This window comes from Leuciscus leuciscus (assembly GCF_965113295.1).
Source record: "Leuciscus leuciscus genome assembly, chromosome: 14".
NCBI classification, from domain to species: Eukaryota; Metazoa; Chordata; class Actinopteri; order Cypriniformes; family Leuciscidae; genus Leuciscus; species Leuciscus leuciscus.
Window position 1 is genome coordinate 41,677,188 of NC_138738.1, and position 13,274 is coordinate 41,690,461.

The 13,274-nt window shown below is 39.1% G+C and overlaps 1 protein-coding gene and 1 long non-coding RNA gene across 3 annotated transcripts; one reads left to right on the top strand and one right to left on the bottom strand.

Annotated features, from left to right (window-relative positions):
- Positions 1–521: 521 nt before the first annotated feature.
- Positions 522–1,336, bottom strand: LOC309474817. The gene is made up of 2 exons (XR_014197432.1): positions 1,231–1,336; positions 522–988 (listed from the first exon to the last, which is right to left on the bottom strand). It is a non-coding gene; the product is annotated as an uncharacterized lncRNA (long non-coding RNA).
- Positions 1,337–2,427: 1,091 nt separating this feature from the next.
- Positions 2,428–13,274, top strand: LOC309473971 (protein CutA homolog). 2 transcript variants are annotated; one of them, XM_082136266.1, is made up of 7 exons: positions 2,428–2,540; positions 2,893–2,935; positions 8,498–8,646; positions 11,322–11,381; positions 11,993–12,038; positions 12,799–12,915; positions 13,017–13,274. In XM_082136266.1, exons 2-7 carry the CDS (start codon positions 2,906–2,908, stop codon positions 13,032–13,034), a joined length of 420 nt encoding a protein of 139 aa, XP_081992392.1. In that variant the 5' UTR covers positions 2,428–2,540; positions 2,893–2,905; the 3' UTR covers positions 13,035–13,274. The 2 variants fall into 2 exon arrangements, with proteins under 2 accessions (XP_081992392.1, XP_081992391.1); XM_082136265.1 differs by having other exon boundaries at positions 2,429–2,540; positions 12,799–12,848.

Below are 13,274 nucleotides of genomic sequence, written 5' to 3' on the forward strand. Positions count from 1 at the left end.
ACATTATTAAAACTATAATGATGCGCTCCCATAAATCAATGACCAGAAATGCAGCAATATTTCAAATTATAATTATTAATAATTGTCCATTTTGATTTCATGGTGAATGTAAACACAGCTTGTGTGCTAGTCTAGATCCAATGTTTTCTGATGTAATTGAACTGAAAATATTGAGCTGTAAAATTCCTTAATCCCACAGAAGACAAACTCATACAGGCTTGGAAAGAAATGAGAGAGTAACGATTATTTAAAATATGTTCAACTTTTCACAAGCACATCAAGAGCGACTGAAATCACTAATAAACGAATGAATACACATCAACAACTCCAGAATAACTGAAGTGATATCAGATCAGAGGATATATGTATGTGTGTGTGTGTGTGTGTGTGTGTGTGTGTGTGTGTGTGTGTACATCAACAGTAGAGCGCCACCTCCTGGAGAGACTCTAGAGTTCAGTCATGGACATATTCATTTAATAAAATACATCACCATGAAGAAAGGCAAGTGAGATCCTACAATCTTTAAAGCAGGTCAAGAGCTTTATTGAGAACTAGCCAGTCTTTAATCTGCATATAGTGAAGTATAAACTCAGTTTCAGTGTTACGGCAGCTTAAGACACAAGTTATACTTCCATATGGTGACATTTCTGAGTGAAATGGCAATTAAACAGGAAAGAACATGTCGTTCGGGATTGGATTACTCCACTGGTCGGAGGCAGACAAACATGTACGGATGAATCGTTCACAAGAAGAGCAGTGACATGCATTAAACGATGCTTTCAAGCCAACTTGAGCTCTGGAGATGTTGAAGATCCTCCAGTTTCTTTCATCTTAATCTGAAATCACAACAAACACACATGTGAGAGAAAATACAGGAGGATTGTGACACAACCTGAGCTGGACCTCGAGTCGCTCGGTTCGCGTAGAGAGTCGACTCCAGAAGATTCGATTCCTCGCCTCTGAATATCCACGAGCCCTTCACGCGCATCTGAGAAAACAGGTGATAATTCATAAATAAATAAATGAGCACGATTAATGCATCAGTCTTCTATTACACAAGTGCACATCAGTAGTGATGAATGGAGGCTCAGACTGAGATCAGCACTGCTTTCTTCACACTCGCGCGGTTCTTCCACACGTCAGTTTGCGCAGTGGACTAGTCATCACGGACACACGAGCACAACTCGCGAAGAAACTCAGATAGAGTTGTTTTATTTCACTTTTCTCTACCTTTAGCGGGAACTCGGGTTTCTCAGTCAGTCACACGCGGATCCTCTCTGTATATGCGCACGCCCGAAGACACCAGCTGATCTGTGACGTAGCACCTACGCAACTTCCGTTAACAGCACAGTTTACGACATGCTCGTACTTTATGTATTTCAGATCAATTACAATACGTTTGGCACTTTAAAAAAATATATTTTTATATATAACACTCGCTTGTATTAAAATATGGTTGTGATAAATAAAAAACATAAAGCAGAAAATGAACGAGAGAGCGTGGATAGCGCTGCCAGAGATACTGTAATGATGGGGAATGTAGTCTTTCACCACGGAATCATCTTTTTGTGAAGTTTCTTCTGAAACTGTAGGCCGTTTGTTTTGGGACTGTCCTGTTGCTCAGTCTTTCTGCAGTAATGTTAATGCCTGATTGTCCAAAATGTGTTCTGGGATTTTTCCTAATCTTACAGACATTATTTTGAGGTTTTATATTAATGATAAGAATCTAATCAAAGCAAGTTTTTGTATTAACCTCCTTTTATTTATTATTGGAAAGTTTTATATCCATAAATGTAAATATACAAAAAGTAAACCCCGCTTTGATATCTTCAAACTAGAATTTAATTTGTACTGGAATACTAAATAGACAGCTATAAAAACATCTACAATTTGTGCCATGTTTAATATTCTTTCATGATATGCTTTTATTAATTTTTTGTGTCTCCCTTGTTTTTCTTTTTCTTTTTTTCTTTTCTTTCTTTTACATCTCTTGACAACCCATTTTCAATAGGTAAATTAGTCTTCTTTATATTCTTTTCTTTTTTTTTTTTTGACTATTGAACTATAACTTGTTTATTGTCTGAAAGCTTGTTTTTGTGTCTTAGTATGTTTGTTAAAATGTGCGAATTCAGCACGATTATGTTATAATTCGGGTTGACGGCTTCAGCAGAAGTATATACCGTCAATTATCCTTGGAACTCACAGTAGGACTGTATTAAATGGTTTATAAGTTATTGTTAAAAATCAATTTCCATATGGAGAAAATGAGTGGAGTTTTTACTTCCGGGAACTTCCGATCTCCCGCGACTCTGCCTAAAACTGCGGTGTAAACTCCAAACATAGATAAATAGTGGCAAACTACGACGTACTGACGTCTGTCTCGCACTGACATCCGTTAAAAACAGTATTTTGTCTCTTCCCCAGTGAACCGAAGCATTACGCTTTTTGTGTCGACTTCGGAGTCTCTCTTTACAGCGGCTCTGGCACTGCTTCTGTACGACAGTCGCGGACGCTTTACGGCAGAGTCAGTGTCTGTGAGGGTGAGCGAGATATGCTTATTTTCTTCATTATTATATTACTTTCTTCGTTCTAATGACTTATAAACAGCTTTACAGTGCTGAAGTGAACGCTTAAACGCATAACAGCTCTGCATGAGCTCAGTGTTCACTGATGTTAGTGTGTCTCTCGAGCTCTTTTCCAGACAACACAAACAAACACAAAGTAACCAAATAAAAACGTCATAAAAATGTTGTGATGCACTTTATGGTGATTTACAGACACAAACTGTTGTTGTACGGAAAAGAGATGCATGCACATCCATCAAGTGAAAGCAAGGTTTTGAACTACTCGAGAAGTTTGTTGTGAGTCTAAAGTGTTGCTTTACCTGCACAGGTGAAGAGGTTTGATGCGAGGAGCGCTGAGCTTCTGCTGTCTGGTGAGTGTGTGTGTGTGTGTTAAGCCATCCGATGTGTGTATGACTCTCTTCTTTCAGCCGAACACAACCACAGTTAGGAGGAATTGCCATAAATATGGGACATTTTTTGCATTTCTGTGACATATTGTGATGTGTAGCCTAAACATTAAATCCACATCCAATACCATTTTTAAAAAAAAACAGGATGTGTCCTAATCAAATCAAAAGAGAAAATGCAGAAAACATGTTCATTAAAGAAATTACATATTAGTGCAAGTCGCCTGAGACGAGCTGCGGTTCCCTAATGTGGGACGCTGAAAAGGCCAAAATCACAGACTCATGTGGAATAGTAAAATCTTCTTAGGTTAGTAATTCTCTTGGTTATGGGAGGATGAAACATGGAGAATTGAACTTCATCAGACAAATAATACATTATGATAGTTTTGATGCATTGATTATCAAGACGTTAAACAACTATTATCATAGGCCTATGTTATGTTGTGTAGACAGATAAAGAGTTAAATGCACAGTCACAGTTCCTGACTGTTCTCTAGTTCGTCTTAACAACAAACACATACACACATTAAGCATAGCCTAGGCTATTTGAAGGCTTTGATTGATTGATTGAAAACTTTATTGAACAACAACAATCAACACGAAGTGTTCAAAAGGATAAAAACTAAAAAAAGCCCAAAGGCTTGTTTCCATTGTGGTCCTTAAGATGGAAGATGAGTAACAGTACATGGACTAACAACATTGAGGACAATGAAGGAAGAGGGCATAAAAAATAAACAAGGACTAAATTCCCAGATAGACAAGCAGACAATACAGTATTCCTACTACTTCAAGGATTTCTATTTCTTTTTTCTTTTCTTTTTTTCTTTATAAGTTTAATAACCAATTTTTTATTTAAAATTTAAAATGATAATAGGAAGAGCTCAACAGTTTAAGGTTTGAAGGTAAGCCGTTCCCCAAGACAGCTGTAGAGTGTAGAGTGTAGTGTGTAGAGTGTAGAGTGTGTAGAGTGTAGAGTGTAGAGTGTGTAGTGTGTAGTGTAGAGTGTAGTGTAGAGTGTAGTGTAGAGTGTAGTGTAGAGTGTAGTGTAGAGTGTAGTGTAGAGTGTAGAGTGTAGAGTATAGTGTATAGTGTAGAGTATAGTGTAGAGTATAGTGTAGAGTATAGTGTAGAGTATAGTGTAGAGTATAGTGTAGAGTATAGTGTAGAGTATAGTGTAGAGTATAGTGTAGAGTATAGTGTAGAGTATAGTGTAGAGTGTAGTGTAGAGTGTAGTGTAGAGTGTAGTGTAGAGTGTAGTGTAGAGTGTAGTGTAGAGTGTAGTGTAGAGTGTAGTGTAGTGTAGAGTATAGTGTATAGTGTAGAGTATAGTGTAGAGTATAGTGTAGAGTATAGTGTAGAGTATAGTGTAGAGTATAGTGTAGAGTATAGTGTAGAGTATAGTGTAGAGTATAGTGTAGAGTATAGTGTAGAGTATAGTGTAGAGTATAGTGTAGTGTAGAGTGTAGTGTAGTGTATAGTGTAGAGTATAGTGTAGAGTATAGTGTAGAGTATAGTGTAGAGTATAGTGTAGAGTATAGTGTAGAGTATAGTGTAGAGTATAGTGTAGAGTATAGTGTAGAGTATAGTGTAGAGTATAGTGTAGAGTATAGTGTAGAGTATAGTGTAGAGTATAGTGTAGAGTATAGTGTAGAGTATAGTGTAGAGTAGAGCGTGTAGAGTGTAGTGTAGAGTGTAGTGTAGAGTGTAGAGTGTAGTGTAGAGTGTAGTGTAGAGTGTAGTGTAGAGTGTAGTGTAGAGTGTAGTGTAGAGTGTAGTGTAGAGTATAGTGTAGAGTATAGTGTAGAGTATAGTGTAGAGTATAGTGTAGAGTATAGTGTAGAGTATAGTGTAGAGTGTAGTGTAGAGTGTAGAGTGTAGTGTAGAGTATAGTGTAGAGTATAGTGTAGAGTATAGTGTAGAGTATAGTGTAGAGTATAGTGTAGAGTATAGTGTAGAGTATAGTGTAGAGTATAGTGAGTAGAGTATAGTGTAGAGTAGAGTATAGTGTAGAGTAGAGCGTGTAGAGTGTAGTGTAGAGTGTAGTGTAGAGTATAGTGTAGAGTGTAGTGTAGAGTGTAGTGTAGAGTGTAGTGTAGAGTATAGTGTAGAGTATAGTGTAGAGTATAGTGTAGAGTATAGTGTAGAGTATAGTGTAGAGTATAGTGTAGAGTAGAGCGTGTAGTGTGTAGAGTGTATAGTGTAGAGTGTATAGAGTATAGAGCAGAGTGTAGTGTGTAGAGTGTATAGAGTATAGAGCAGAGTGTAGTGTGTAGAGTGTAGTGTAGAGTGTAGTGTAGAGTGTAGTGTAGAGTGTAGTGTAGAGTGTAGTGTAGAGTGTAGAGTGTATAGAGTATAGAGTTTAGAGCAGAGTGTATAGAGTGTAGTGTAGAGTGTAGTGTAGAGTATAGAGTGTAGTGTGTATAGAGTAGTGTGAAGGAGTATAGAGTATAGATAGAGTATAGAGCAGAGTGTAGAGTGTATAGTGTATAGAGTGTAGAGTATAGAGTAGTTCCCCACACAGCTCTTAAAGCGGCAGGGCCTGTAATCTGTGGATCTCACTCTGGTAAAGTAATTGTGCGTATCACTAATTTTTGAAAAGTAATCACATAAATACTTGGGTGCCAGATTATTTCTTATCTTATAAACTAAACACAGTTTAAGTTGAGAAACCCTCTCCTCCACTCTGAGCCACCCAAGACTGGAGAAATGGTCAGGAAGAAGATGAATTCTAGGATGTAATTTAAGGATCACTCTGATTAGTTTATTTTGACAGATCTTTATTTTTTTAAGTGATACTAAGGCAAAATATACAATCTTGCAACTTGCTAAAAAAAAAAGAACCACATCTTGAACAAACCTTAAACATCTTCAGTAACAGCATTAGTATAACAACACTAAAACCCTGTAAATAATCATTTCTGACAGACTGAAGTGCTGTCCCACATTAGGCTGATCACACTGTCCCACTTTTCCAAACCACATGTCCTAAAGTGGGACACTTGAAAATTTGATAAAAATATATAGTCTATACATACAAAGTGATACAAATTTTTGATGGACAAACATTTCATAAGCACATTAGGCCAAAACGTGGCAGGATTGTTTAGTTTAAAATTAATTTATATTCCTTAATATCAAGTTTGTCAAAACTCTGTCACTGACATTTGGGTTGTCTGATGATATACCCTCATTTATGACTGGAAACTTCTTGAGAGGTCATGTGATTTTGATTACATGACACCACAGCTTTGGCTAACCCATAGTTTCACTGGCATGCATTTACAGGCAAACCAAAATATATTCAGACTCCTTCAACATTTCTCACATTATCACAGTTTATTCACTATAGTTTAGAAAATGGTAATAAAATATGAGCAGAACTCAGAGTTATGAACTCAGTTGATATTTGACTGGTTTTGTCCGTCCTTCTGTTAGACTGTCTCACACATGAATTATGTTGAATATCTGTCAGCTGTTAAATTTAACTACACAATTAGATAATACCAGTTTAGCTCAACCAATCACCAAGCAATGCTTCATTTTGTTCAGTCTGTGTGTAAAAAGAGCATTAGCAATTAAAGACAAAACACTTCAGCTAAACATGATCAGCTCAAAGTGTCCCAATCATTATTGCTCCCAAAGTTTTACTGGTAGTCACTGAATGAAGAATATTTGGGTATAATATGTCACAGTTTACTTTATTTTGCTCTCCTCACTTGCATTAATGAACTATAGTGTCCTGCACACACTAGTGAAACATATAAAAAATGATATCTGGTGTCTGAATAATTTTTGGTTTGACTGTATTTGTGTTGTCTACACTAGACCTTAGGTGTCCCACATTAGACAGTGTCCCATTTTAGGGCAATTCACCCTATATTAAAAAAAAATATCCAAGCTTTATTATGGAAGTGAATGGTTCCTGATATTTTGAAGCCCAAAAAAGTAATGGGATAATTTAAATTTGACACCTACCGGCCCACATCTGGTACGTGTGGATTCAAATGCCTTGTCCAAATACACACACACACACACACACTTGTGCTCTTTGCTCTTGACCACTTGTCTACTTGCATGACGTATTTCCTCTGTTTGACCGAAGTGTTGAAGTAGGTGTAAAGACTGCAAAGTGTGTGTAAAACTTTTGATTACTCGATGGGACACACTTATAGACTTAAGTATTTGCAGAGCTTTTATTTATTATACTTTCAATACTTTTATTTATTACACATTTAAAATTGTGGTGCTTCTAATTAAGTGATAAAAACAGTTGCAAATGTTGTACAGAGTAGGCCTACACACACTATACTCATCTTTGCACAAATAAACTGCGCAACACTTTATGTTTTTACTACTGAATTATATGTATCTAATTAATTTAAATTACAGTGCAATGTTTTCCTGGACATCTCGCGATCTCGGGGCACATGAGTTCCCGAACATAATGCATGATGGGATACGCTAGTGTAGTGTGGGTTTAGTGTGCATTAAGGGCACTGCACTTTTAAGACATGGGATAGTCTTGCACACTCCCTGTAGCGTTCACACACTCTCAAGTGGCCGAGACCACAAGTGTGTGTATTCTGACAAGGCATTCTTCTTAAATTAAAGCGGCTGTAAGCTGTTTGTTAGGCTGCTATCTGGCCAATAACAGTGAGGTATAATGGTGCATTCAAGTCCTCCTGGGAAGCTCGTGTTACGGTGGCAGGAGCGTTTTCGTCGGAGTAAGATGGCGGTGTACTTTCTCTTAATTAATTACAGAAAAATACAGCAAGGTTCTTAAACTCTAGTTCTAGAAAATGAAGAATAAATAAATGTGCATCAGGTGGGACCACAACTCGTACAGATCGGGGCTTAAAGTCGGCATGAAATCAAAATTGACCCCATTTACTTTGTTAGAGCATATTACTAGTCTTGTGGTGAACAATTAATCCGTGCAAGTTAATACACAGAAAAAATTAGTTTGCCGTGGTAATCTTTAATCAAAGTCTGAAAAGTTACTTCTGGTCTGAAATGAATGACGTGAAACTGATGACGTCAGTTTGACGGCTTGGGTAGAAAACGCTGAACCACTCCCCTCAAACCATTAGTCTGCTATGAGCAGAGATGGAGAGGAGGAGCGCTAGAGTAAAACTCTGCCCTCTGTTCAATATTCCGTTTCACTTGGAAATATGTCACAACACTGTAGAAAAGTCATTTGCAACTTCCGGTTCACGCGGACTTTAAAGAAAATCCCGAGCTTCCCACTCGTATATACGACATTGTGGCGGCGATCATGTGCGCTCAACTCGTAACTACGATCTTTATGAGATGACTTGAACGCACCATTTGGCATTTTTAAGACATGGTACAGTCTTGCACACTTACTCCCTGTAGCGTACACACACTCTCAAGTGGCCAAGACCGCAAGTGTGTGTATTCTGACAAGGCACATGTGGGCCGGATCTGGGCCGACACTATGTTGCTGTCTGGGATCCCTTTAACGTCACTGTTTTGTGTGTGTGTGTTTGTGTGTCATTTGTTCAGTCGCTTCTGTCGGGTGTTTTGATGCTGCCGGTGTTGCGGTGGATCGGATCGCGCTCGTTCTCCATGGCCACAGAAACACACTCGTCTGGCACACACTCGGCGGCCTTCGTGACCTGCCCGAACGACACGGTGGCCAAAGAGCTGGCCAGGTACTGAGGGAACATGAGGTGCACACACTGATGAGGTGCACACACTGAGTCCTGAGGGAACATGAGGTCAGAGCCCGTCTACGGAGAGCCTTGGCACTTCCTATTAGCCCCATTGTATCGATCTTGGTTGCAGTTCCATTAGAGTTCCACTGGAGGTGATCATGGGCAAGCGCAGACTGAATGGGAGGAAGTTCAATATAGATTATAGTCGAAAAGTCGAATCAATGAGACTGATTACGACCAGAGACCCCGTTTGATGGCACCTGAATGCATTAGCTAACTAGAACTCTTTGTATCTCGTGTATTAACCGAAAGAGCCTCAAATAGCAGCTGGTGTTATCGTTGCCGATGCCACGAGAAAGGAAGCCATGAAGCGGAAGTGCCGAAGTGACTCAGAAACTGCCGTAAAGCAGCACCTCTGGCAGTATGAAAATATGTGACGTCATCACATTTTTTTTTACGGATCTTTAGAACAGATAAGTGAACTTAAAAATGCAATTTTTAGCTGAGTGTATTATCTTAGCCCCCCCTTTTGAATGCAACTTTCAAATTACTTGACAAAAAATTACATCCTGAGAAAAGTGGATTTTGGGGGTGAAACCCCATAGACTCCCATTCATTCTGCACTCGCCTGCGAGCGCCCCCGCATGGACAGAGACGTGTTACTGCAGCCAGTCCAGAAGCCGGAAGTTACCAGAGAGTGCCAATTCTCTTCCTCTGATGAGGTGCACAATGAAGCCCAATTTATACTTCTGCGTCGAACTTACGCCATAGCTACGTCGTAGGCTGTGTGTAGCGCGCGTACCCTTCGGCGTACCCTGACGTGGACCTCTCCAAAAATGTAACAACGCGTCAACTCTACGTGGACGCAAGCGCTGTGATTGGTCTGCTGGGACCCCTCCCTCGGGTTTCACATGCTCCCTCTGCAAGTGTAATTGCGCGTCAACGCGGACGACGACGCAGAAGTATAAATGAAAACTAACGCGTTGCCTACAGCGTAGAGGCTCCGGCGTAGGTCCGACGCAGAAGTATAAATCAGCCTTAAGTCCTGCAGTTTCCTAGGGTTTATCTCGTATTCGTCATTCGGTGGCTGTGATTTGTCGAAACACCATTCAGAACACTTGCTATAGAGCTGGTAAGTCCCGCCCCTTCCGCTAACCCCACTGGACCTCTAGGTTGAAAAATCGTCAATGCAAGTGAATGTGAGAAAATAATTATTTTCTGGTCCCGTTTGAATTTTGCCATGAATGTCAACATATGTTGTCTGTGAATTTTTCATATAATTTTTCGTGTGAAGAATGCTACAATTTAGCGGGTAGAAGTTTGATACGGTTAGACTCTGTGTGAGAGCACTTTGTGGACTACAACTTAGTTTTTACATCAGACGGGACTCGGAAGAAAGAACAGCCCATTTGGTTTGAATGGTGACATTTGGGTACAGAACACACAGGCATCTCGATCGGTCTCCATAGATTATCGCAGCATTAGCACCGGGATTTGACAAGTGGAGGGGAAATGTGTTATGGGGTGACGTCACATAGGCCACATGTAGTCTTTCTCGTTATGTCTTTTCCACAACTGCTAGCCAAAGAATCATACAATATACTGTCAAACTCGTAACATGAAAAATTATATAAAAAATTCACAGACAACATATGTTCACATTCCTGGCACAATTCAAACGGGACCAGAAAATAATTATTTTCTCACATTCACTTGCATTGACGATTTTTCAACCTAGAGGTCCAGTGGGGTTAGCGGAAGGGGCGGGACTTACCAGCTCTATAGATGCGGAAAACGCAGAAAATCAAACCTGATCAGAATTATTTTATGCCGGACGAAAGTTTCGGAGGCGGTGTGTAAACGTTAGACGTGAGGTCGTGTTAATCTTTTAACGTGTGGAAATGTCGGACTCTAAAGTGTGCGATGACCTAAAGACATGAAATACCTAAAGCTATTTTATTTCAGCTGGTTGTAATTAACATTTCTACAGAGCTTAAGTATTTTATACAAAATATGTATTTTACAAAAAATGTGGAGTCTGAAAATGCAGGGAAGCCGAAGCTGAGCGTGTAACCGAGTGTCTAACCGAGTCACGCTCCACATTTGAAACTGATATCACAAACATTTAGCCGATTTTGTAAGTATCGTTTCGATTGACATAAATCAGGTTAGCGCCATATTTCAGTTTTAAGTGGATTGAAAAAAAATCCACTTTTTTTTTTTTTAACAATACAAATTACAAAAACACAGCAAAGTTACTCAAGGTTTAACTTAAATAAAAATAAATATAGAAAATTCAAAAATAGAATATAGCAGCATCTAAAAGATATTACAATAACTTTCAGCCAGAGAGAAACAGTCAGTGTGGCCGAACACACTCAAATAGTTTCATGGAAAAGGTAAAAATACACATTTGAATAATCCAGGCATATTTTCTTTTACTATATGAACACAAGAAATAATTATATTTGCACAAATGTAACAATAAACAACGATATTGATGATCATATATTTTGCTCTGTTATAAAAACATCTCTCTTAATGTTGATTTTATATTAAGAATAAAACACTACTGAATATATTGTGAATATCTTTCACACCCCTAGTGAAATATGTGTGTGTTTGTCGTGAGTGTGTGAATAAATGTGTGTGTTTTCATGAACTCTCCTCAGAGGAATAGTGGAGAAGAAGCTGGCGGCGTGTGTGAACATCATACCGCAGATCACATCTGTGTGAGTACCTGTGTGTGTGTGTGTGTGTGGGTGTGTGTGTATATGGTTCTGATGTGTGTGTGTGTGTGTGTGTGTGTGTGTGTGTGTGTGTGTGTGTGTGTGTGTGTGTGTGTGTGTGTGTGTGTGTGTGTGTGTGTGTGTGAGAGTGTGTGTGCGTGAGAGAGAGAGTGTGAGTATGAGCTGTGTGCGAGTACGTGTGTGTGTGTGTGTGTATGGTTCTGATGTGATTGTGTGTGTGTATATGGTTCTGATGTGTGTGTGTGTGTGTGTATGGTTCTGATGTGTGTGTGTGTGTGGTTCTGATGTGTGTATATGGTTCTGATGTGAGTGTGTGTGTGTGTGTATATGGTTCTGATGTGAGTGTGTGTATATGGTTCTGGTGTGTGTGTGTGTGTGTGTGTGTGTGTGTGTGTGTGTGTGTGTGTGTGTGTGTGTGTGTGTGTGTGTGTGTGGTTCTGATGTGTGTATATGGTTCTGATGTGACTGTGTGTATATGGTTCTGATGTGAGTGTGTGTGTATATGGTTCTGGTGTGTGTGTGTGTGTGTGTGGTTCTGATGTGTGTATATGGTTCTGATGTGTGTGTGTGTATGTGTGTGTGTGTGTCTGCAGGTACGAGTGGCAGGGGAAGATCGAGGAAGACACTGAAGTTCTGATGGTGAGTTTAAATGCTAATTTGATCAATAACGTATAATTTTCTGCTCTGTATCTCCGTCTTTATTAATGTTTTATTTTCATTAAAGCATAATTCAGTTTCACTCGTTTAAATCTCGTCTATAAGAGCGTCTGAAAGCAGATCCAGACAGAAGAACACTGACACACATGTAGAAATGATGAGGACTCCCACCTTTGAGCTTATACACAGTACATTACAGATATTCACATTACAGTCAGGATGATTTTACTGGTAAAGTGAGAAAAATTGCATTTTTATATCTCAATTCAGAATTTTTAAGATATAAACTTGCAATTGCAAAAAAAAGTTTTTTTCCTCAGAATCGTGAATTTTGTCTCACAATTCTGACCTTTTTTTAATATAAACTCGCAATTGCAAGTTATAAAATTCTAATTACATTGTATGAACTTGAAATTCTTTTCAAGAAATCGCAATTAGCTGATTATTATTCTATTCCGTGGCGTAAACCAGTGTGTGTCGAACCCCCATCTGAAGCCCGTCTGCACTCTTCACGTCTTCACCCGACACTCAGCTGCCGTCTTTAGACAGAATAATGCACACTAATGAGAAGAAAACCCTTAAATATACAGTAACACAATAATAGTGAACAATAACACTGCATTCATTCACATCTCGTCATGTACAGTAATGTAGAGTAGAGGTTTGTATTGCAGTGTTTTGCTTTCCAGTGACAAATGCATGTAATCTCTGATAACTCAAGTTTTCTGTACATGTGTTTCAGATGATAAAGACGAGGAGTTCAAAGATTCCTGCTCTTGCTGAATATGTCCGGTATCCACGACATGTCAAGCTACACAATACACATTTCCAGAGTTTCTCAGTACTAAAGCTAATCGCAGTGGGTTTGGCAGTGAAAGTTTGTGTGACACAGAAATGAGCTTCAGCTTTCATCTATAAATACTCCACAGCAGTGCTGAATAAATAACGTGTGTTGTGCAGGTCGAATCACCCGTATGAAGTGGCGGAGGTCATCAGTTTACCCATCGATCAGGGAAACCCGCCGTATCTCAAGTGGATCGGAGACGTCGTGCCGGAATGAGCAGCGCTTCCTCCTTTCCCAGAACCTGGGATTAAAGCTTATGTTGACTGCTGTTTTTCCCCTCCACACATCTTACAACAGCAGGAAGAGATTAAAGACTGAACCGTTTGTTATTAATTAGCAGTCTGATCCGTACTAAAATATCATAATCAGAAAAA

Bases quoted from the DNA above. Each gene is read 5' to 3' on its own strand.
- LOC309473971 (XM_082136265.1), top strand. From the start codon at position 2,906: ATGCGAGGAGCGCTGAGCTTCTGCTGTCTG. The intron at 11,382-11,992 runs GTGAGTACCTGT...GTGTGTCTGCAG, and splicing joins ATACCGCAGATCACATCTGT to GTACGAGTGGCAGGGGAAGA. The intron at 12,039-12,798 runs GTGAGTTTAAAT...CATGTGTTTCAG, and splicing joins AAGACACTGAAGTTCTGATG to ATGATAAAGACGAGGAGTTC.